Here is a 24140-nt window from a genome sequence, read left to right on the forward strand (position 1 = left end):
GGGACGCTGCAGGAACGCTCGCTGCCCCTCTTTCCCACCTTGGCTGCCCTCTCCAGGACCACAGCCTGGATCACTTCCCTCTCTTCTGGGTTGTTCTTCTTGTGGCTTTCATTTTTCAACCCAATGGCAAAACCACATCATTACAGATGGAACTTCCACAGACACCAAGCAAAATTAGGAATGAAATCACTCCAGAATTCAGTGGGAGTTCTTGCACTTCTTGCCAAAGCCTTCTGAGATCCCTTAACAAGTTTTAATGTGTACATTTACATACATAAATATTTTTCCTCAAGCACCACCTTCCCTAAAATTCAGAACATAGAAAAAAGCCTGAACCGTCTATTCCATCTGTTCTAAAGTCTATGTTTTATGAGCACGTAAAAACTGCAACACCCTTTACCTATTTTTCTTAATATACACACACAGAGAAAGAGCAAAAGATTCATCTTACCAACTAAAATGGGAACAGCAGAGGAAGACAGAAGAAAGATGAGCAACAGGGCAAGACAAATTTGGTAAATAAATATTCTACATGCTCTCAGTACAATAAAGTTCAGGCTTGGGAACACTGTATCTCCTGCTGGATTGTTATGAGAACACTCCCCCTTCGCCCCCCTCCCCACCAAAAGATACCTTCAAATTACTGCTAGTTAAGAACAAGAAAGTGACCTTAAAACACTGCTCTAAAGAAAACACCTCAACTCTCCAGAGAAAACAATAACACAGTAGCTTCCTTTTAGTGCTTCCAAACTCTCATATCTCTGAGGTGATACTTTCTGTAAGTTCGGGAAATTTTTTTTTTTTTGAAAAAGACAACTTTCCTCAGTTTTACAGAATAGTGATGCTGCAAGTGTTTAAAACAACCTATGAAAAAACCACTTATGCAAGAAAGTCCAATGTCCAACCACTCTTTGGGCAGAAAGAAGTTGCAGTAGCCACAGCATTCAATGTAGGCATAGACGGGAAGAGTAAGCCACAAATGAAGTTGATTTTCTGTTGAAGTGTTCAGTTTATCTGCCGCTATTTGCTACACTGTTCAGCTGTTTCAGAGAGGCATTGAAGGCTCCATGGTCTAAGTAAAAAAAAAATTACTATTTCATACAGAACATCTGAGCCCTCAAAGACAAAAATCACCAAGCATGAAGCAGAGGTTGAACTGGAGTTCTGCTTGCTGTGTTATTTAATAGAATAAGTTATCTGCTGAGAGTGCTGTTGTGTTTCTTGTGATCCCTGAAGGTGATCCTGCAAAGTACTACAACTCTCTGTAGTTATTAGAAGACTTAGGAACAAATTGATGTCAATGGGATTACTTGTGAGGCTAAGGCAAGGAGGATTTAGCTCTAAGCACATTAATGCAACGTGATGCAGCAGATGGTACTTTAACTACTGCCTTAGTGAGACAGCAGTTTGGTGAAATTCACAATTACGAACTTTTCAAATCACTTCCTCAAATAGTACCATTAACCTGGTAATATAGAAGGTTACTTTCCTCTTCCCAAACAGGGAGGAATGCTGTAAAGAAATCAAACTGGTTTATATGCAATAGTGAGTCTAATTGTATAGTAATGAACCTGCAGGGTATTTACTGGCTGCTATGCAATGACCGAGAGTGTGTACAGTCTCTGTGTGTCTGTCTCTGTACTTTGTGCTCAGTGTGCTGATGATAGACCTTCCTGACTGCTACAGCAAAGACAAAATAACCCTCAACGCTTTTGGAGAACAGTTTCAGTGGACACTTAGATGGTGTCCCTCACAGTAAAAAAAGTGTTTCCTGCATTTCCATTTTCATTTGCCTCTGGTCCTGTCACTGGGCACCACTGAAAAAAGCCTGGCTCCGTCTTCTTTACAGTGTCCATTCTGACATTTATATGCACTGATGAGATCCCCCTTGAGTCTTCTCTTCTGTATGTTAATTCTGTAGGGTTTGTTTGCAGACTATGCAAGAGACAAAGTAATTTGCATAACAGAAAACGGGACGGGAAATAACAGAAAATTGGGTAAGTTACATGAAAAGTCCAAATAAGAATACTCAATGTTCTTAAAGGATTACACAATATAAGAGGAGAATGAAGTTCATAATATCTGGGAGGAGCAAGTAAACAAAAGTGGATAAAAGCACAGTCCAAGGGAAGGATTAACTTTGACTTTCAAAGCAGCATACAAAAGATGTATCTGATACAGAAGTGACCACATAATTTCTGTGAAGGATGACTGGAGCAGATTTCCCAAATGCCTCTTTTTCAAATTATCTAGATTAAATTTAATATTGTTGATATGCAGTACATTTCAGTAACAGCCACGAAAATTAAACAATGTGCTTCCAGCTCAGCTGCTCTCGTTTTTCGGGAAGACAAATGACTGTATTATAAATATATCCTTAAAACAGTTTGTGTGCTTTCAAAATAGGTTAGATGATAAACATCCACCCTAACCTACACAGGCATTGATACAATCACCTGCTCAGTTCCAGACAGGCAACAGACATTTATGAATTCCCACTGGGATATCGCACAGCCTGTTTGCTATTAAGCAGATGTAGAGAGAGGACTGGAGACTGATAGCATTAAGGTTTGAGTAAATATTCAAAATTCAGAAAAAAAATTTAATAACATATATCTTCCATGAAAGCCTAAAAGTTGCCTTTGGGTTCTGTAAGAATAAAACTAACATAAATATAACAGAATTAATTTACTATGGGCAAATTTCAGCAAGGAAATGTTTATGTGATTGCATAAAATTGGCTGCATCAGATTTTGAAGAAATTATGAATGGAATGAAATTCTGCCATGCCCTAGAATAGACATGCAAGAAATCACCCTGTTTATTGCACTACTCTCCTACCATATGTAAATGCGTGCATTCCTCTTTCAGTATTAGCTGCCAAAAATTAAATTTCTTTCAAATAGAAAAAGACCGAAGAATATTCCCTACAGTGATTTAAACAAAGGTTTTGAGTTTCTTTACAAATGATACTGTACAGTGGCGTAAAGTCTGGGAATATATTCCTTACTCTCGTCCAACTGATCATCAAACAAAACTGAGATTGCTTTTATGCATTGAAGCCTGTAGGGTCAAATCTTGCTCACCTGACTACTAATTCATGTAACTAAAGGACATACAGAAATTATTCACAAAGCTATGGCTCTACCTAATTTGTAAGTATTCTTATGTTATAAACCCCAAAAAGTAAGTTTAAGTTTTGTGATAAGGGAATTTGACATATATATATATATATATATCATTTTTTTAATAACTACCTTACAGCAGTTTACTAGTAAATTGTTCTATTGTGAAATCCTTATAATATTGGAGCAAAGTGCTCATGTGCTGGACTAGTTTAAGGAATCTTCATTTTCTTAAATGGAAATGTTATTTGAGTTCAAACTCCAAAATGGCTTCTTATTTGTTCTTATAAGTTTGTTTTGTTATTAGTGGCTCAGGGCAGTCTGTTTTCAGTTAAACTAAATATCACAGAATGTTTGTTAATTATTTTCCACAAAACAGTATTGCACACTGGCTAAAATGCCCCAGTATAAATAGAGAAGTCTGCTCAAAACAATTCACATGAGTTCTAGGTTTCAGTACAACGTGTCCTGGACTTGGCTGCCACCAAATACAGTACTGATTTTTGACACCCGAGTGAGCATGTTTTCTCTGCAGATCTCTTGAGGTTTACCACAAAGAAAACCAAAGTGCTGCAAGAATCCTTTAGTGGGATTGAGCACGGGTTTACAGCAAATAGACATTATTCATCTACTTAGAAAGGTGGTTTTCTTAAGTAGAATGTCCAAGATGGTAATCTTCTTTATACTTGAGATCTGCATTTATAAGGGCTGCCTAAACCTGTGTTATAACCCCCAACCCTTTCAGAGCTCTGCTCTACCTTTTTTCTCCCTTCCTCCTTCCCTCCCTCCCTTCTTCCCTCCCTCCCCTACCACATATGCATGGGACTTCTCTGTCTTGTGGGACTTATCTGTAGACAAAATTGCAAATGTTAATGAAAATATTGCATACTGCTGAATATTGAAAATATTGCATAGGATTACTCTTGAAAGCACTCCATAGCCATTCATAACTACTCCTTCAGTAGGTTCTCATTTATTTTTGCACATATTTTTAGAAGTTTATTCTCTCCTGAACAGTCTCATTTTGACGGATGAGATAAACCACCGATGCCATGATTCCACCTATAACTTAAAGGAAACCCATCCATTTCCAGCAGAATCTTGCAATATTTGGTTAATGAAATTTTATTATTGATTTTATTAGTATTCCTGCTTGTGGGCAATGTCTTGGATCAGTAAGCCTTGTAAAAGACTCTATTTAGAAAAAGCTCAGTAGTTGAATATGATGTACAGAGTCACCAGTGTAAGAAAAACTCCACCTCTGGATTTAGTAGGCTGACAGGTAGAGAGAAGGGTAAATGAAGCTGTAGGAAGTTTCTGCAGGAGATTGCTACTGAATGAAGCATTCGGGTACAGGTTATGTTATAATTCTGGTGGTTGCCAAAGTAATATGGAAATTACCAGAAAGTTTAATTCTACTCTTGTAAGTATTCTTTTGTCACATTCAGAAAAACAAATAAAAAGTCAAATAGTTCTATTCCAGTCTTGCTTCTCAATATAAAATAATTTGGAAATTTTAAGCTAAAACTCTACCTTATTTTTACTATAAATGAACTAATAGACAGTGAGATTGGGTAGATACTATCAGAAGCACTTAAAAACACATTCCTACTTGTATGTATAACATCGATATCCATGAAGTTAAGCAAAGTGTTTTACCTTTGCAGAGGAAAGGCTAATGACATGTTGATCTTTTTCATTTGTCACAATTTCCACAATACGATGTTGGTGTCCCGATAGCTTCCCTGCAGGTCTACTATTAATAGTGGGATTCCACAAACGAAGGAGTTTGTCATTACCTAAAAAAATTATACACATATATATAGCCAGAAAGACTAACAGTCACTGGTATTACAAATAAACTTTGTAACGGAGAGCTTGTGTTGGTAAGTCTCTGCTTTCATCACGTAGACAACTCCCACATAACTATGTGAATATTTCATTTCAGTGGCTGGATTCCAGCTTATGTTTTCATTGCTTACCCCCAAACTTGTATTAAAAACATATAACTGACTTGCCTTTCAAAGCGTTTCATTTTGCTAGAGGAATATCAGGGACACTGGATGTGACTACATGCAGTAGCCTCATGGGAGCTTTTCTAGAAATAGAACTGGTGCTCAGATTTTTTTCCTTCAAAGATATAATATACAAAAACATCAAAACAATATTTGTGTCCACTTAGCCAGGAAACGAAGGGATGACCACCTCTATGGAAGAGGGTGGATGTGCAGAACGGGAAGGGGAGCAGACATGAAAGCTTAGGGCAGATAGGAAAAAACAACTGCTGACAAGTGATTTTGGACCTTGAATTAATTGAAACTTTCATGTTTATTTGTATGTTCAAACATTACATTTACCTACAATTTAGGGAATAATCCTTGATTGCATTATACATGAATCTTTTGGTACTATTTTCATAATAGTTTCCATAAATATTTCAAAACACAAAGATGTTAAAAATGTATTCATAAACTCCTGGGTTTACATACTGATGTAAACACAATTGTACCTAATGCTCTGAAATATTTCATATTTTTCAGAGGAGTTTAAAGAGAGCATGAGCACAGTTTAAATATGACATTAATTTATATTTTTACTTTCGATTCCTGGAAAATATTGCAATTGTATGAATTATATGCAATTAGCTGAACTCACATTTTGACACAAAATAAATGAAACAGCCACATTTTATCTAAACTTCAGTTTGAGTTTTAGTTTTCTCCCAGTTAAAGTGAAGTGCAGAAAGTCAAAAAAACAGACTAGGAAGTACATGCCCCAAAAGAACACACGCCAAACCTCAAGACTGTGAAGCTCAGCTTTGTTTAACAAAGAGAAGAGTTAGTTAAAAGTTCAGCTCTTTCAGACCACTCTCCAGGGATCCTCCCTTAAGCTTGTTCAACCTGCTGCCATTGCTCAGTCCCTCCATTTCTCTTTGCAGAGATCTATTTCTTTCCTTCTTAATATAGCAATATGTGATTCATTTAGGAGCACCCCATCTCCCTTTTCCTCCATTAAGCATAATTGTCCTCTCAGTTAAATTGATTCTCTCTCTAGAGAGGCTCATTGGAGAAACGGTCTGCTCTTAAAATAGCTCCAACAGAAAGTCGTTTTGGTTTATGCCAGACCATTTCACAAGTGTGACTGAGAATACAACCATGCAAACAGCTGTACTGGCACAATGGAGGGGTAACTTCTGCATAAAAAAGTTGGCGTTGTTCAGCCTGGAGAGGAGAAGGCTCTGGGGAGACCTTATAATGGCCTTCCATTATAGACCACTGTAGACCTGAAGGGGGCCTATAGGAAAGATGGGGAGGGACTCTTTGTCAGGGAGTGTAGTGATAGGATGAGTGATAATGGTTTTAAATTGAAAGAGGAGAGATTTAGATTAGATACTAGAAAGAAATTCTCTACTGTGAGGGTGGTGAGACCCTGGAACAAGTTTCCCAGAGAAGTTGTGGATGCCCCATCCCTGGGAGGGTTCAAGACCAGGCTGGATCGGGCTTTGAGCAACCTGCTCTAGTGGGAGGTGTCCCTGCCCATGCCAGGGGGGTTGGAATTAGATGGTCTTTAAGGCCCCTTCCAAACCAAAGCGTTCTATGATTCTATGATAAGTAGGTGACTGGCAGTAACTTCAATGGGAACCAGTTTCTTTTCTGGGACACTTTCAGGCAAAACAATTCTAGATTAGCTGTTTATGCTGTAAGCATGGCAGGAAGTAGCTTTAAAAGGCTATAATTGCACAAGAACTGTGTGAAACCCTTTTGGATGGGAAAACTGCAGAACAGGCTGTGCCCCTGCTCACTTCCCCAGGTGGTGTGTTAGGTTGTCATAGACATGTCCGGTAAATTAGCAGAGCCCTTGAGACCTGGCCAGTACACTTTACTGAGAAACAAGACCATGGGAGTAAAATTCAGCTTACAGACCTTACATGAGGTCAATAGGAGGACACAAAATGCAGTAGACAGGAGCCTCCAGTGAGACTGATGAGAACAGTTATAATCCGAGGGAACAGACACTGCTTCAATAACATGTCCTTTAGCAGCCACAAATGGAAACTGGCATGTCTTAAAGTGACAGGGAACTAGGTAGAAGCTGATGATAATACCTGACCAGCTCAACTACCTACTTGCTGCACTTTTGAGGAACAGGATCTTTCTTAGCCTTCCTAACTGCTCTGTTCTTTATATTGCTGAGGTGATGGCAGACGGAGGGGAGGACAATGCCCCTTAATTGTGGCACAGAGAATTTCTTTTAAGAATAGAATCACTAATACATGTTCTTAAGATATTAACAGGAAGAACAAATGTCATTAGGAAAAAAACCTTCCCCTACATTAAAAATACTGATTGCTTCCTATGTGAAATAGGGGATTAAGTTTTATTCTTTACTGATGTTGAGGTAGTGGCGGATTTAGTTATAGCAGACATGTTCTCTCCCCTCTTTCTGGACTAATGCCACATTGGCCCTAACGTGCGCTGCTTCCCTGCTTCACTGGAACATTTGCTGGAATATTTATTCTCTCTGTGCTCCAAATATGCCTCCGGGATTCAGAACCCTTACACAGAAGGTACTAAGCACATTCAAGAAAAGCTTGAAGAAGATGAATTATCTGTCTACATATCAGACAGCAGATTTTTAAGATTCTGTGAAATCAATTATTTGAATCATAATGGGTTCAGTTTGGTGTCCTCCATTCCAAGACAAATAATTATGAAAGCATGTTTTTAGTTTTTTTTTTTTTAAAGTCAGATTCTATGACCAAAGCTCTATTCTAGCTAGATGTTATAGATTCCAATACATTCTTTGAAGATGTGATCTTTTGTCAAGATTTCTCCCTTGCTTATACAGTTTATCCTATTGACCAATGTCTTTCTTTTTTTGTGCTGACTTGTCTGCCTTCATATGTTCTTCTTAAATTTAGACTGCATCATAGAAAAGAATCTGTTTATGCTTGTGAGAGTTACTATTAGTGGAGTCCTGGGATATGATTACTATAACAAGGATTCCTGGGAATTGCTAAAAATGTCAATACCAATGTATAGCGTCAGTAAAAAACAAACAAGATATAAGATGTTACCAGTTACTTCACTTGTGCCAGGAATACACAAAGGATATCAAGCAAGCACAGAGGACTTCCTTTAATCAGTCTTAAGCTGCTACTACTAGATTTTAAAATCACTAATAGGGTTTTTTTTGTACTTTATTGCTCACAGGAGAACAATAGCTTGATTTGAAGAAATAATAGGGTTAGAAGTTGATGTATCATATCATTTAAAACTGATCATCTCCAGCTTTTATATGAATGCATAATTTGATTTTAACTGTAGCTGTTCCCTGAGGTGATGATTAAGACATAGGTGGAATTGAAATGGATATAAAATAAGAGGAGAATCATATCACTTTACCATTCAACAAAATATTAATACAAAATGCTACACAGAAAAGTTATTCTAAGTTACTATGGCTCCATATTGTAGGCCACTATCAGGCAATTTTATTGGTTGAAGAAGTCTAGCTTTTATCATCCTTTCACCAGTTTCTTATTCATTATTATAAATGCCAGCTTTATTTTATCTTATTTAACTGGGAAAAAAAATTAACAATAGAACAACCTCTTAGAAAAAATCCCAATACTTACCTCCGGTGACAATGACGTTTGCTTTTGCACAGTATGTGAAGGCATTGACCCCTCTGGGGACAGAAAATTCCTTTACAGGTCTGTAATCATTAATAAAGCAGTTAATCAGGTAAGAAACATTAGGAAAATACAGTCTACAGTCATTCCACTTTTCTGTGGCATGTAGAATAGCTGTTGGCATAATGCATACAGTCTCTTGTTAAAAGCAAAGTGATTTATAGCAGTGACTTAGATACTAGCATCAATAAAATGGGAACAGGGTACACTTTCCATTAAAGTAATAAATATCTGATTTGATCACCTGAATCCTTTATCATTCATACTCCAAACAGAATACAACAACGGTAGCTGCTGTCAAAGTAACCCTTCACAAACTACTGCATGCTTAAACCTGTTATTGCTGAGAAAAAGCATGAAACCAACTGCCTTTGCCTGTTTCAGACAAGGAGGTCTATTGTGGCCTCTATTTTGCATAAAGTGCAGTTACTTCTCTGCCGCTTGCGTATAATATATTGCATAATGTGTAGTGTCTATTTTATCTATTTTGTGTTGTACAATAACATATAGAGACTACAAGTTTCTGAAAAAAATGAATTATTCTGTTGCATTCAGGGCAAAAGCAAGGGAATTCAAAAAGCCAACACAAGTTAATTGGGGAAATTAATATTTTAGCACCCATAAATCATATATTTCAACCATAATTACTTACGGAATGGGCATTTCAAAGCGATTTGATCCATAGCTATTTTTAGGGCTATTAATTTCATTTTAACAGCTGTGTAATTTTTTAGTTGTTTGAATATAATGTCATTTAACTGCTGCATGAAGCCGCTCAGAGAAATGTATTTATTGCAATTGGAGACACAATTATAGTCAGTGTTAAATGAAAAAGATCTATGAAGATATTTGCAGTTAATGTTCTGTATTACAATCAGTGTATGGTGGTAGCATATACTCTTTTGACTATACTTTTGGCTCTGCAGTCTTTGTTTTCCTTCTCCTCTAATTCTATTTTTCCAAAACTCCCAACAAAATCTAATAAGATTTCTCAGCTTTTCTCCTGATATAGTATGTGACCTTGACAAACTATAATTATTTCACATTGCACTTTTCCCCTCTGCAACAGACATGCAATATGAATATTTATGGCTATGCTTATGGTTATACAAGAGATAAAACAAACTATCATAATTGTTGCTACTAGTCTTAAAAATCTACTAATCTCTGGATGGACCTCACAAAGGACTTATGAAGCTGGTCTAATGCTTAAAATGCTTTGAGATACTTGAATGAAAATTTCTATCATATCTCTATGTTATTGATAGTTCCTTTTTACATCAAATTGTGTTTGTATTGTTTATTTTTTAATTGGGCTAAAACTCTTCTAACATCACAGACTATTAAGTCTTGAAATCAGCTACAGCACTGATGGGCCATATGAATAAGGATATGGCACAAATAAGGAGGCCACAACCTCTTTCCTGCTGCACAGGAAATCCATTTCGCAGCACTCAAAATAAATTGCTTTATTGGTTTAAGCCTGTGTAGCTGAAACCTGGGAAGTTCAAACTTATGAAACTGGAATGTAGGTGAATATATTTTTGTGTTGATACAAATTTTAAATTAACAGATACATGATACAATTGTAACAAACCAATTTTCTAACTAATGTCTACAATTTGCCTGCTGAGAAGTTGGAGCAGACAACACTACCAATGTAAATTATATTTAAGGTTTGTGAGTAATGAACATATATGGACAGTGCCCTCCTACATCAAAAGCTAACAAACAAAAATGTTCAAGTATTTAAGTAGTTGCATTTTTGCTTCTATTAACAATGCTTATAGAAAAGACAGCTTCAATACAACAGGATAGCATCTTGCAAGGCACTGATCTCATGCAGAGTTATAAAGCAAAAGATCTATTTTTTCAGAAGATGTCATACTTACAAGTTGTCCCCTAGTCGCTTTATGTCATCCAAAACAAATGAATGAATGCTGTCTGAGGAGCAGGATCCAAAACAATTTAGTTCAGAAAAATACTTGACTTTCACAGCCCAGTCATCATGTAGCTTGCGTTTAACACTAGGGACCGAAATTGAGATGTTATTAGGATATAATAGCATCTACTGTAATATGCCCATGGGTGGATAGGGATTTTGTAAGTGAGATTATACACAGTTAATGCTAATATTTAAATATCCAGGACAGATACTGAACCACTCTTCCAGCTCAAGAGAAAGCAGAGCTAAAGTTGGAGTTGAATCATGCACTTGTGTAGTAGCAATTATGCTTCCATCTAATTGGGCACAATAAATATTGCCTATGTCAAACTGGACAACAGCAAAGGTGAATCCTTCCCTGGAATTTTACTCTGCAGCCCCTCTGATGTAAGATCTCCTACTGAAAATGATGGCACTTCCTTCACACAGCAAGAAGCAAATCATATTTACTGCAGTTTGAAAAAATATTTTCTTTGTTAGGTGGGGTTAATTTATACACAAAAGCTAATCTCTATTTATTGCAGAGAAAACCCTAAAAGAACGTAACTGCTAGACTGATAATATTTTATCACAAGCAACTTACAAGTTAAAAGTTTTGGAGTCCAAGACCTGAACTTGTGATTCTTTTTTGCCTTTGCATTGTTTCAATCCAAAGTGATCACTTGTCAGAGTAAGCAGGTGAACATAACCCTTATCATCTCCCATTAGGATATTATCCTTAGCCAAGCGATCAGACATAGTCACCGTGCAAACACAGAGCAGAGCATTTTCCATTGGTTTGATGATAAAGCAATTATTCTGTGAAATACAGCAGATAGTTTATTAGATGTTGCACACGAACCCTTAAGTTGACTGAACTTATGCTTATCTACTTAACATCAGCATTCAGTTCTTTACTTTGATTTTTCAAGCCTCCCCTGTGACAGCTGTTTTCTGGTATTAGAAACCCATGGAAGATCATTATCCAGTGAAGCTAAAAGCAAATTTTAAGTATTTCAGTGAGGTTTTATTTCATAGGTAGCCTTTTCCATTTCAGTGAGGAAATATTAATTACAAATTTTTGGAAGGATCTCAATGTGCTAAGTGGGGTGGTATATTTGCTAAGAATGTATACAGTTTCCTGTTCAAAAATAAGATAGAGTCTAGAAGAAAATGGGAAATAGCTAAATCAAAGAATTATTCAAACCACAAAACGCAGCAGTGACACACAGGAAGAAATTATATCAGAGTCCTAATTATTTATACAGCCTGGGAGTACCAAGTGTACTTATATGGGCAGGTGTTTGAATTTTCAGGAATTAAGATTGTGGGAATGAATACAGCTGCAGGACATTGTAGTATTTTGCTAGACTGGAAGGCCTGGGAATGGGATTTTGGGTCATCTGCATTATACTGTTTATTGGTTCTACTGCCTGGCTCCATCTGTTATTTGATTAAAGCATCCTTGCCAACCTAAACTGGCAACTGTCGTAGGAATTAACTGCACAGAAACATTAAAGAGACATACCACAGATACAGAACTGTGGTCTTGAAAGAGAACTGCTCCTATTCAGCCCCAGGACAGTTTTAAACTCTCATTGATGTAATGACTGAAGGAAACCTAGAGAATAATGATTGGTGAATAAGTTTTTCAGTCTTCTTTCCCAGGAGTCCAATTGGATTGATAGTGAGACTTCCATTGACAGGTCTGAGCTTGGGGAATGGTCTTTAAATATTGAGAATAGAAAAAAAACACCCCAAACTTAGTATTTGATATTATCCTAAAAATATTTCCTTTGCTTCCTCTCATCTTCTCAGCCAACTCAGAATTGCTGAAAAAAAAAAAAAACAAACCCAGGAATGGGAGGAAAAAGCTGAGGTATGGGTCAGAAATCCTTGCAAAAACTGTATTTTGTAATAATACAAATAAGGCATTCAAGAAAACTTTAACAGTTTGGACCTACACTATCAACACAACAAAGCTTCTGTTCTTGGAAAGCCTTGAACAAAATGCATGATATTAAGAAATATTTTCTTTAAAACAGGAAGTTACCTCAAAGGAGTCTATATTAAATTCCTTGGAAAATCTGTCCCTGGATTCTTAATAGATTCTGAGACATATATATACACATACACACACATTAGATATACATATGCACATATCTGCACTACAGATATACAGAAAATAAATTATTTGGGGGTTTGTTTGCAACATAGTACAAAATTTTCCTCTTTGCTCCAAGTTCTATGATACTCGAATAATCCCATTTGGTGTGGAAAGGCTATTTCTTCTTTAGTTTAAATTCCACTATTTCACTTAGTTCCTATAAAGAAAAAAGTTAATGCCTTCATCTCACTAGACAAAGAGAATGTGAATGCATATTGAAAACACAGGCTAATCTTTTTCAGGCTTCCTCTTTAATATTTGCCTGACCCAGCAAAATACCTGACTCCCTTTTGATTTATAGTCCCAGACGATGATTGTCCTTTCAGTTACAGCCACAACACATTTCAGCTGAGGTAGGAATTCACATCCAGTGATCCAAGCAGTATCCTGATGAAAATAAAAAGGGTAGCTAAAGAAGGATAAATTTATAACCTTCTTCATTATTTAACTGTTTTAAACCATCTCCACATAAATTCCATATACTCTGCACTACTGGCTGATAGATCCAGCCCCAGCTAACACAACTGAGAGTTCTAACTCCAGGAATAGCTCATACATGAAATTACAAGGCTCAACCTCTAATATCGGTAACTCACCTCAGATGCACAGATGTTGCACATGAGAGGACACAATACATCTATATTTTTAGCTGAACTGTGATGATACTCTGAAAAAAGCACTCTGAGCAGAGGAAATTTAAGCTACAACATTCACCATAAAGCAGATTAAACCTTTTCTTGGATACAGTTTAGTTCAAAACAAAAGGAAGCTAAAGGCAGTAAAAATTGCAGCTGTAATAGCACAAACCCTACTCAAATTAATGTTTCTGAAAAGAAGTAGCTTGTATTAAGTAATATTAATTGTGCCCATAGGTAGATCAACAGATTTACAAAGATTTACAGTACATCTGTACTGCAGTTTAGTGATGGTGTTGCTTTTTGTTTGTTGTGTGGGTGTTTATTTTTGTCAAAATTAGGTTGATGGTTGGACAAGATGATCTTTAAGGTTCCTTCCAACCTAGAAGATCCTGTGATTCTGTGATCTGCCCATATTAAGTCATCTTTCAATTATACCTGCAGTTATACAGGTCTTTATGTAAAATAGTAAATCGTTTCTCTTGCAAAGTCTAAGATTAGGGACTCAAATTCACTACTATACTGGCGAGGCTTTTGTTTTGTTTTGTTTTTTTGAAACATTAATAGCTGTTTGATCTTTTCCCTGAAATATAGTGGACCTTGCTAAATGAGAGTGGGATTGAAATGGAATATGCCCCATTTCATTCCCATTTCAGCAAGTTCTCAGGGAAAATCCTTCTCTCATAGAACTGAGAACTGTTATTCCCCTAAAGAATTAGCAGTGAAAGGGAAACAGCTGTAGGAATAACACGTGCCTTCTGCTCTGGCTGTTTTTACTCCAAGGAGGAACAGCTCTATGCTCTAGTTCATCAATGGAAAGCCCTGTGTAAGTAAACATTTAAAATTAAACAATAAAATTGAGCTTGATTTTTCTTTTACAGTGAAGCATCCCAGTCATTGTATTGTAGCATCCCCTGGCTTAGAGATATGATTATCATAAGACACTATTTCACTAAAAGGGAGATAAAAACTTACAGAAAATACAACCTAAGAAGCATTAAACCCATTCTGGTCTGAAAAGTAAGTATGAACGCATGTTTGTTTACAAGATCTATACAAAGGTTACATATATCAACTTATGTTTAATATACATACAAATAAAACTATTTGGTGTTCAAATTTTCCTTACAATGTCTGAACTGCAATGCACTTTGAGTGAAAGGAGAAAGACACAGGTAGAGAAACAACAAACACTCCAACAGGAGGAAAATGTTGGTTGAAGACTTCAGCCAAGACAGAATTTCTCTTGTAAGATTCTCCTCTCTATAGAAGATACGTATTTGTAATTACTGACTGGCAGTCTAGAAAAGTATTTGAAAAAAAGGTTTCAACACATGACATGCAATTTTCATTTGCCAGCAGAAAGCAAGAGTTAGTAAAACGTACTCTAGATTTACTCTTATTTTCTTTTGCATTATTTATAGGCACAAACATATTTGATACTATAAATCAAAAGTAGGAAAAAATGTGTTTATTGCACCAGTTTATTAGTTGCCAGTCAGGGAAAGATCCAGCATAGGGAAATTGACTTTTCCTGGAACAGGCAGCAATAGAAATGCTTTCATGTATACAACCGAAAGACTCACATCTTAAGACAAATTGCACTAAATTTGTCTTTAATAATTCCAGTGAAATTACTGAAATTACACCAAAGATCAGCAGATATAAAGGCCTGGAGAGACCACTATAATAACTGAGCTTGTCTTCCTGCATAGCATGTACCAGAGAATGTCCACTGAGTTTAGAGCCTAGCAGAGACAGAGATTGTTCAAGTTAGCTAACACTGCCTTCCTGGCCAGTTCACCAACTGTAGGAGACGCTCTAAGCTAATTCTAGCCAAACTTTCTTCAGACTTATCAACTTCTGGAAAGTTTCTCACAGTTTACCTCTCAGCACTGATTCTACAGGCCAGATTAGTCCTTGCAGCAAATTAAATGCAACCCAGGCCCAGAGCTGTTTCCAGAGTTGGAGTAGTAGGGTCTGTGTTCTAGAGTATTTCTATTACATTTTAGAACGTCGACACTATGTGATAGATAATCAACAAAATGCAGTGTCCCCTGGCACAAGATACCTACACAGACTTGTGGCAAGGGACTTTTGTCACTTTGTTAAGATTGGAGACAGTTCTCTTGTCGCAGGTCATCTGAAGGAAGCTCATTGCACAAAATCCACAGTGATACTCCCAGGTTAAAAATGAGCATTTAAACTATATACTGTGTGGCCAACCAATCTACCTAGCAAGATGTAGAACTGTTTTTTGCTAGCAAACTTATAATATTTTTAATTTAAATTTTACAGTGGGAACTGAAGTGTTCTATCTTAGCCAAAAAAATTCTGGAAAGGTTAGGGGTAAAAGAATTTGGTAGAAAAAGCAACATTTATCTGATGTTTCTTTTTATCAGAGGAGAGAAATCAAGTTACCTAGTTGTTTCTACAATTGAAAGGAATAAATTGAACCTGTTTGACCTACGGAAGCCTACAATTATGCAGAAATCTCCAGATTGGAAATAGCATTATAATAATGCTTGATTTTTAATTATTTCACTTCGGTACCTGCTGATTTTTAATTCAAATGATTAACAGAAGGTGGAAAATTAACTTACCTCAACAATGGTGGTTGCCAGAACTCTCATCTGAAAAAACAAAAATATGTTGTCACAATAAAAAGTTAGCAAATAAATTAGAAGTCTGAACACAGTCAGGTCTCCTGTATCACAGGCAGAACAGAACAATCATAGCCAACAGAAAGAGTTCACAGTGAAGATCTTCTGAGGGAGATCTTTAACCTACTCTCTTTTCCTCTCTATATAGTGAGGAACTTAAACTCTCTCTTTCACAGTTGTTTCATGGTTGGTTGGCTTGTTTGTTTGTTTTTAAATGAGAAGTTGGTGTGAGCACAATAAGTAAAAAGTACCCATTCTTTATAGTGGAGTACAGATCAGTTGTTCTTCTGTGGAATTGTGCTTCTAATGGTCCTTCACAGCTAGAACAACTCCAGCTTCTGTCAGAGGTAGGATGTGGCATACAGATACCCAAGCTAACGCTGGCCCAGATGATATGTTAACTAGTGCCAGAAAAATACTAGGTGGAGACTATACAGGCAGAGACATGCTAGGCTGCAAACAGGAATACCCATATCGGTACAGTATTTTTCAGCAAAGTTAACTATTGGTGGACAGCATAGCATGTGCCTCAAAAACTAAAGTGTTTTAAGACGCAGGATGGTAGGCATACCTGGTGCCATCATCCAGTAGAGACAGGGTCACCTTCTTTATCCTTCAACCAAACTAGTGTCTAGTTTTCAAAAGCAATTTCAAATTTTCTCTTCTGAATCACCCACACATGTTTTTTCACCTCTTTTTCCCTCTGCCCATCATCAGTAATTAATCAGTGATGCCTCATTCCTATCCCAGTATTTCCACATTTCATAAACTAAGAAGCTAGGATCAAAGCCTTTCTTCTCATAGAATTGTGTCACCCAGTGTCATCAACGGACAGTCTTTGAGCAGAGTTTAAAACTATTGTTAACCAAGATCTTAATAACCATGCACTGGTATCAGATACGGCTTTATCTACAGTAACATTAACTAGAGAGTGCACAGAGAATTTTCCTTAAGGCTGCCTACTCCTAGAGATCTTCTGTGCTGATCAAGGCAGCACCCATGCCTGATATCCTGACAAGGGTGTCTCCTGTTGCAGTGTAAGCAGGAAATGGCTGATAATGCAGAGCTGCGTACAGGTGTTGAAGCATATTAGGTCCATGTTTGTTGCAGAAAGCCATGCTTAGCCCTCAAATAGAGAACCTGCTGGTCTACAAATGACTATTTCTTTGCCTTGACCTCAATTTCCAATAGCTGCAGATATGTAAGAGAACATGGGATTTCTTATCTCAACAACTAGGATTAACAAAAGTCTCCAAACTCTTTCTAGAAAATAACTAGAATCACTAGCTATTTATGTGGTGAAATAGGGTATGATCTTGAAACCTATTCTGATGTATACAGGCTAACTTAAGCATTCTTAATGCAATCTAACATGACTGGCACTAATTATTTACTAAAAAAAATAACCTGATTAATTCTGATTTCACTGAAGTTTAATAGATCAGCAAGAAGTGATACAGTTTGCAACCTCTTTATTGTTCCTATTCTTATTTGTAAATTAGAGGGTTTTAGAAGTTTTTCATTATCCTTAGTTCCTAAACAGTATCAAATAAAAACTGCTCATCTAAATTGTCAACTGGCCCCAAGGACATAACACAACCATTAAGGAAATTGTCAAGTTATATTTACTTTGCAAAGAGCAAAGAAAATAATACTAACCTAATCTTTTGGAAAGCTTGATTGCACTGGACATCAACTTACACCAGGGTGAATAAACAGAATGTCCCTGTCTCTTCCTTCACATGTATGTTTCTTATTAGTCAAATGCCCCAGAAGTGACATAGTTAAGATCTGTTATATTAGATTCACTAATTATATCAGACCAAATATTTTTCATTCATGTACACGGAACACACTGATCCAATAATATCATATGCTTAATAATCTGCACTTTAAAAATGGAACAATTATACAAAAATAAGCCTCTCTGTCTATTTGTCAGTGTATTGCTCATGAACTCATATTTTGGCCCCTCCGGCCAGAGCACAAGTCCCACCAACCAGCATCTTTAGGGCAAGCATCTTCATATTCCCTTATCAATATGCTTCAAAGCCAAACTAGACAAAGCAACTCACTTGCTGAGATTTTAAGGTCAGGTCTTTTAAAATCCTTGTTCTTTGAGAGAAGAAAAATGATGCAAAACATGCCAAGTCTATATTTGCCTTTGTGATGTGAAGTTATAATCTAGCAACAGGACTTAAATGACAGCGATGCTAATCAACTAGAGTTCTCTCTTGCTTGCATCATGATGTATCAGAGCAATTCTAATGAAGTCAAAAGTCATTTGCTCAGCGCAACTGAGATCAGAGATCATACCATGAGTAAAGGACTGCTGTCACAATGCCTTAGTCATTTTCAGAAGATACAGATTTATAAGTGGGGTTTGAGGTCTCTCTTTCACTGCATTAAGCAGCTGTGTGTAAAATCACTTACACTGCAGTCGCTGATGTCAGAGTGACATCAGTTCAGTCTACGAGGAGGCAGCAATTCAACTTGAAAACAGCACGGGGAGGGGGGGGTGGGGAGGAGAGCTATTTTTAACATTATACTCTGTGAAATTATTTTTCGTAGGTGCGTAAGAGGGATAATGCTCTGGAGGACAGAGCACTAGGCTTTCAGATAAATTATTTCAGTATTTACCAAAACTGCAGTATTACTTTATTGTTTAATCATCCACAGGAACCCTTTCTTACTTTACATGCTCCTGTCATAAGCATTATGCACTAGTTAGCTGATACCCCTAGAAAGCATCAGTGCTGCTTTAAAGCTTTACCCCATTGTCTGAAACAATTTTTAATCAACTGCTTTTATTAATGTACAAATGTAAAGTGCCAACGAGCACAGATGTGTGATGGATCTTGTAGCATCTAGAAGTGCATACCTCTAAATAGTAATATAATCATCTGGGAGACTCATTTACAAATTGTATTTTAATAGCATCTTGAGCCTGAAATTCTACTTAAAATGGTACAGATGTCCTTACAGTTTGCTGATGAGGGGAGTAACTGAAGCAGTGTCATGCCGACTATCAGAAAATTCAAAACTTTCAAGCTTCTAGATATTGCTGTAATGAATAGCTTCTTTGTAAACAACTGACAAATGTTTCTATCCCTTTCTAAATACTTTCAGTAGCTGTAGAAAATAGTTAATTCTCTTGTTTCCACACTATACGCAAAAGTTAATATAAGTAGCATATTTTGTATTAAGGGAAACTTCTAAAAAGAAACGCAGATTATTTTCTATTAAATTAACTTCTGTTAAGAAGGTTTTTAATTAGCCATCTCTAGCTTCTATTGACTTCTTTGGACTGTTCAGTACAATTGAAAATAACAGTGTATATTTCCTACCGTAATTAAAGAAAAAGTTAACTTTAGTAAAAAAGATATCTAGCTTTTTTATGGGTAAGTTTGAACACTAGACCACAGTTCACTCACTTCCCATATACATTACCTATGAAATAGTAAAGTTTTTTGCGTCGGAATTACCTGGTTGTTCAAAATAGTTAGCACTCCTTTCTGAGAGGATATGACTGTGAAATCCAGATGGGGCACCTTCACTATACTCTTAATCACATCTTGTCTCTTGACAACTGTCAATGACAAAATATTACTCTTCATCTTACAGACAGAAAATATAAACAAATAGAACCATAATATCAATAACAGTACTGATATGCATTTCAGGAACAGAAGATAACTCCAAGGCAGCAATTATATCGATATCATAGATTACCCTATGTAATCATGTTGCATTTTAAAATAGCATTAATGTATTATGGATGTGCTAGTTCTTTACATGCTATTTAAAAAATACTGAAAGGCAAAGAATAACTGCATAAATAAGTAGTCTGAGTCAGAAAAATTCATCATTTCAAAATAATTTAGGAAAATAGAGAACTGGGCAAGGCAGCAGTGGAGTGTTCAGACACAGTGAGTTTAGTAAAACAAACCTTTATTCTGGAACACGTAAGAAGAAAAAGCTTTAATAATAAGCAAAGACAGATGAGATCTTATTACTGTATTTTCAATAAAGTGTGCAACACATGGCATTAAAAAAATAATAGTTTTGGACAGAAGATGAAGTATATCACCTGCATGAGTAATCTGCTGTTTTTCAGATATAAGGAAAACCATGTTTTCTTCTTCCAACTGGGAAGATATGGCATCACTTTCTCCGATGAAACAGCCAAAAATCTAAACAAACCAAAATCCAAGCAATTTATAACAAAACTACTTATGGAATATATGTTTATACATATAAAGTCAAATATTTATCTGACACTTTAAACATTTAATGTTCTTTGAGTAGGCTTCCTGGTGTTATTTGCCTTAACAGTTAGCTGTCAATATGACTAGATTGCTGAGATCTGCTACTTGGGCACAATCTTTCTTCACTGTTTGAAAAGAAGCCAGCATACACAGGGGTTCTGGGAATAAAAACCATCTAATTGATAAAGCAGTTAGTACAGCTTTGCCTTGCAATGATTGTTTCTAAATAATAATCTTCAATTTCTTTTTTCCAGTTTTACCTACTTGTGCTTCCTCAGCTAGAAGAAAAAACAGTACAAGACAGACAAATCAGACTTCTCTGTACTTTTAAATGGAGAGCTTCAAATTAGCATAGTGGTTTAGCCTACACAGAAGATGAGCTTTTTTATAAAGATACGTAGATCCCCATTTGCCTGAAAAAAATTGAATATAAAGTTAATTTTTAAAAATTCTTTTTCAGCCACATCCCTAAGCCTGGCAACGTTCCATGGACTGATCATGACAGAGATCCCCACATAAGATATTCAGGTGAGTAGCTCATTTTTGTTGCAGGGTGTGACAATACTTCAGCTGAAATGCTCTCTAAACTTCAAGCTCTGTATCTAAGAGGAGGTTAGTAACTTCCTCAGGAAGTGAGTTCAGCCTCATTCAGTTGTACAGATATTTTTTAATCCCCTGTTTTATATTACAGACATTTTATATACTCACTTTTTTCATGAGTTCTAAAAGCAATGCCCCTTTGGATGCAAGGCAAAACTTTGCACTTTTTTCTAGTTCAACATTTTTCATGTTATACAACAGAACTCCCATTTTTCTTCTTTGAGAGACTCAGATGTAGTCCGTTCAAAAAAAGTAAATAAATCTTACACAATGTTACTCTTCATCTTTCACTGCACAGCTCTCTTCTATCATGCACACAATTATTATCTATCATCCATCATGAGTCAAGACATCATCTGTCTATTGTAGCCTGTTACATTCCTTTTTCTAGTTTTTGTCTTTCCATCCTGTATCCAAACAGGATACAGGATTTAGTATCCTAAATACCAGGTGTATGCTCCTTCTGGACAGTCACATAATCTTCACAATATCCAGCATGAATCAAAAAGTGGTAATACTAGTAATTCATACATAGGGATTGTTTTCTAGCATTTTCACAATGGTTATCATTGTTTTAAGTTACATTTGAATCCTCCAATTGTTTAATATTAAATAAAAGGGTTCTGAAAGAACTGGAGTGGCTAGAACATTATAACAGTGTTTCCCCAAAGAATCAAGGATGTACTCTTTCCACTATTATCAGTTAATATTCTTATAGCAGCTTTCCACCTGTGTTACAAATAGAGATAGTGTCACAGAATCACAAAGTTGTGAGGTTGAAAAGGACCTCTTGAGATCATTTAGTCCAGCCCCCTGTCCAAGCAGGGTCAGCTACAGCAAGTTACCCAGGTCTGTGTCCAGTTTGGGTTTTGAATATCTGTAAGGATGGAGACTCCACAAACTCTTTGGGCACACTGTTGATCACACTCATGTTCACACATGTGTTCAAATGGAATTTCATGTGTTTCAGTTTATGCTCATTGTCTCTTGACCTGTCAGTGGGCGCTACAGAGAAGAGTCTGCCTTTTTTCTTTGTGCCTTCCCCACCATGTATTACACACATTGTTAAGTGTCCTTAGTGAGATACCCAGGTGTGTCCTGTCATGCTTCCTGTAGAAATGAGGCAGTGCCATATCCAATCTTTTTTTTCTGCCCAGCAGGCAGAACACTGCCCAAAGAAAGGGCATTTTAGAAATCCCTTACAGCTGCATAACTGGCTGCTGCTGACTCACATGGAGACAGGGGATCCCAACAAGCCCCACCCCATAATGTCTACCAGAAGTTAACAAAGAGCATAAAACATGAAGTAAAACATAATATACACATCTTTCAGATGTTTGCCACTAAAAAAATAGAGTTTTCAAAGTGCCAACTACATTTGGGAGAGAGATGCAGAGGTCAGTTTCCCAACTCATTGATAAATGACAGCTGCTGGACTGTCCAGGATAGGTCTTTTAAATTTTGGAGCCAGTAAATGACTAAGGGTAGATCCTAATATAACTGAAGATCCTAATATAACTGTTATGAATATAACATTTATAATTACTTCAGTGGCTTTTTAAATTAAAAGGTGCCCTTTGAGTATGGTTATACTGTTGTGGAGACCGCCAGAAACTTAGAAAACTTTTAAATATGGAGGTACTTGAAAAAGAGAAACATCAGAAAGATAAAGAAATAGGAACACTCACACAAGGCCATGATCTTTTGAGTCATGGAAATATATTTGGGAGATTTTATCAAGTTAAAGAGACACCACATATAGACAGGTAAATTTGAAAATAGATCTGTGAGAGTAGGAAGTGAGGAACAAAGAGTCAGGGGTAGAATTCTGGGAAAGGGGGCAGGAGGAGAGAGAGGTATAGAGAGAAAAATGATAAAGGGAAATATCAAAGGAACAAAGTGACATGCATGCCTCTTCCTTTACTTCCAAGACAGGGCATGCACAGCAGTACCAAAAGCAGCAGGGGACCTCAGAAGAACAGGGATGAAATATAGTCCTTTTAGAAAAAAAAAAGTTAGAAAACTGGAGCACAGACAGCAGAAACCATGATGGCTCTTTAGGATATTAAAGATAGCAACCATTATCAATGATACATTTGAAAAATTAAGTGATGAAAAGGAAACTGAACCAAGATCAAGGCTACTTACATTGTTCATAGGGACTAATTAATGATATGTCCAAGTTGCAGTTTATAAACCTGATTTGTCTAATGAACATTATCAGAATGAATGTATCAAGTAAGGGAAGCTGTCATGTCAAACCAGGACAGAGGCACATCCGTCTCTTTTACCCTCTCTCTCAAATAACAACTGGTCTCAACTAGAACACCCAGAATACTTCCCAGTCATAAAAGGCCAATTACCATTTCAAGAGAGTTTTCAAGCATGTAAAGGAGCACATTTTTTTTTTTCTTCAAGAAAATGTAAGTTTCACTTAAAAGTAATGAAAAGACTAAGGAAGATGAGAAAAGCAAGTGGGACCTAGGCTGGTCAAGTGTTAAATAGAGTCAACTTAAAAATAAAAATAAATAAAAAAGAGGTAGAGCTACAGGTATGGGAGGAATCTATGATCCTCATCAGTAAGTAAATGTGTACAGCTTTCGATGTCAAGAGGTGAAAAAGAGATGAGGAGACTTTACAGCTGTAGCACAGCTATACTAACAAACCTATGGCATAGTAAGAAGAACAAAGAAGACTGGCTTCATTCCTGACATTAGTAACTCTCCAGGATTACCTGGGCCATTTTGGAACTGTAGAGTTTGTCAGAGAAACAAAATTAAAAAAAACACCACCACATAATATGTAGGATACAAACCAACCCCATTTTATTAGAAACCATTCAAATAAGCCTGGAAATATCTGTTTTGGTCCAATCATTATAAATAGGATGTTACCACAAAAAAGTAGATCAAAAGTTGATGCTGAAGTTACTGTTGATGTAAATTGGGCTTTGACAACAATTAGATGATCAATGCAATGATTATTCTGTTTCAGTGTAAGCTAAATCTTACTGGATTCAGCAGTTTTGTTACTTCAGTTTTCATCTCTGAATATACCCAGCCT

At 36.5% G+C, this 24140-nt stretch overlaps 1 protein-coding gene across 1 annotated transcript in view; it reads right to left on the reverse strand.

Annotated features, from left to right (window-relative positions):
- The window catches only part of WDR64 (WD repeat domain 64), a 51596-nt gene that overhangs the window by 25616 nt on the left and 1840 nt on the right, over positions 1-24140 (reverse strand). The window contains exons 3-10 of the mRNA XM_014950600.1: positions 20300-20402; positions 19695-19798; positions 16150-16179; positions 13191-13298; positions 11349-11563; positions 10713-10847; positions 8764-8843; positions 4785-4924 (exon numbers count right to left, since the gene is read on the reverse strand). Of these exons, the coding sequence (XP_014806086.1) occupies positions 4785-4924; positions 8764-8843; positions 10713-10847; positions 11349-11563; positions 13191-13298; positions 16150-16179; positions 19695-19798; positions 20300-20402 (915 nt within the window). The remainder of the gene's footprint in view (positions 1-4784; positions 4925-8763; positions 8844-10712; positions 10848-11348; positions 11564-13190; positions 13299-16149; positions 16180-19694; positions 19799-20299; positions 20403-24140) is intronic.

This window comes from Calidris pugnax, unplaced genomic scaffold, assembly GCF_001431845.1.
Source record: "Calidris pugnax isolate Ruff unplaced genomic scaffold, ASM143184v1 scaffold24, whole genome shotgun sequence".
NCBI lineage: Eukaryota > Metazoa > Chordata > Aves > Charadriiformes > Scolopacidae > Calidris > Calidris pugnax.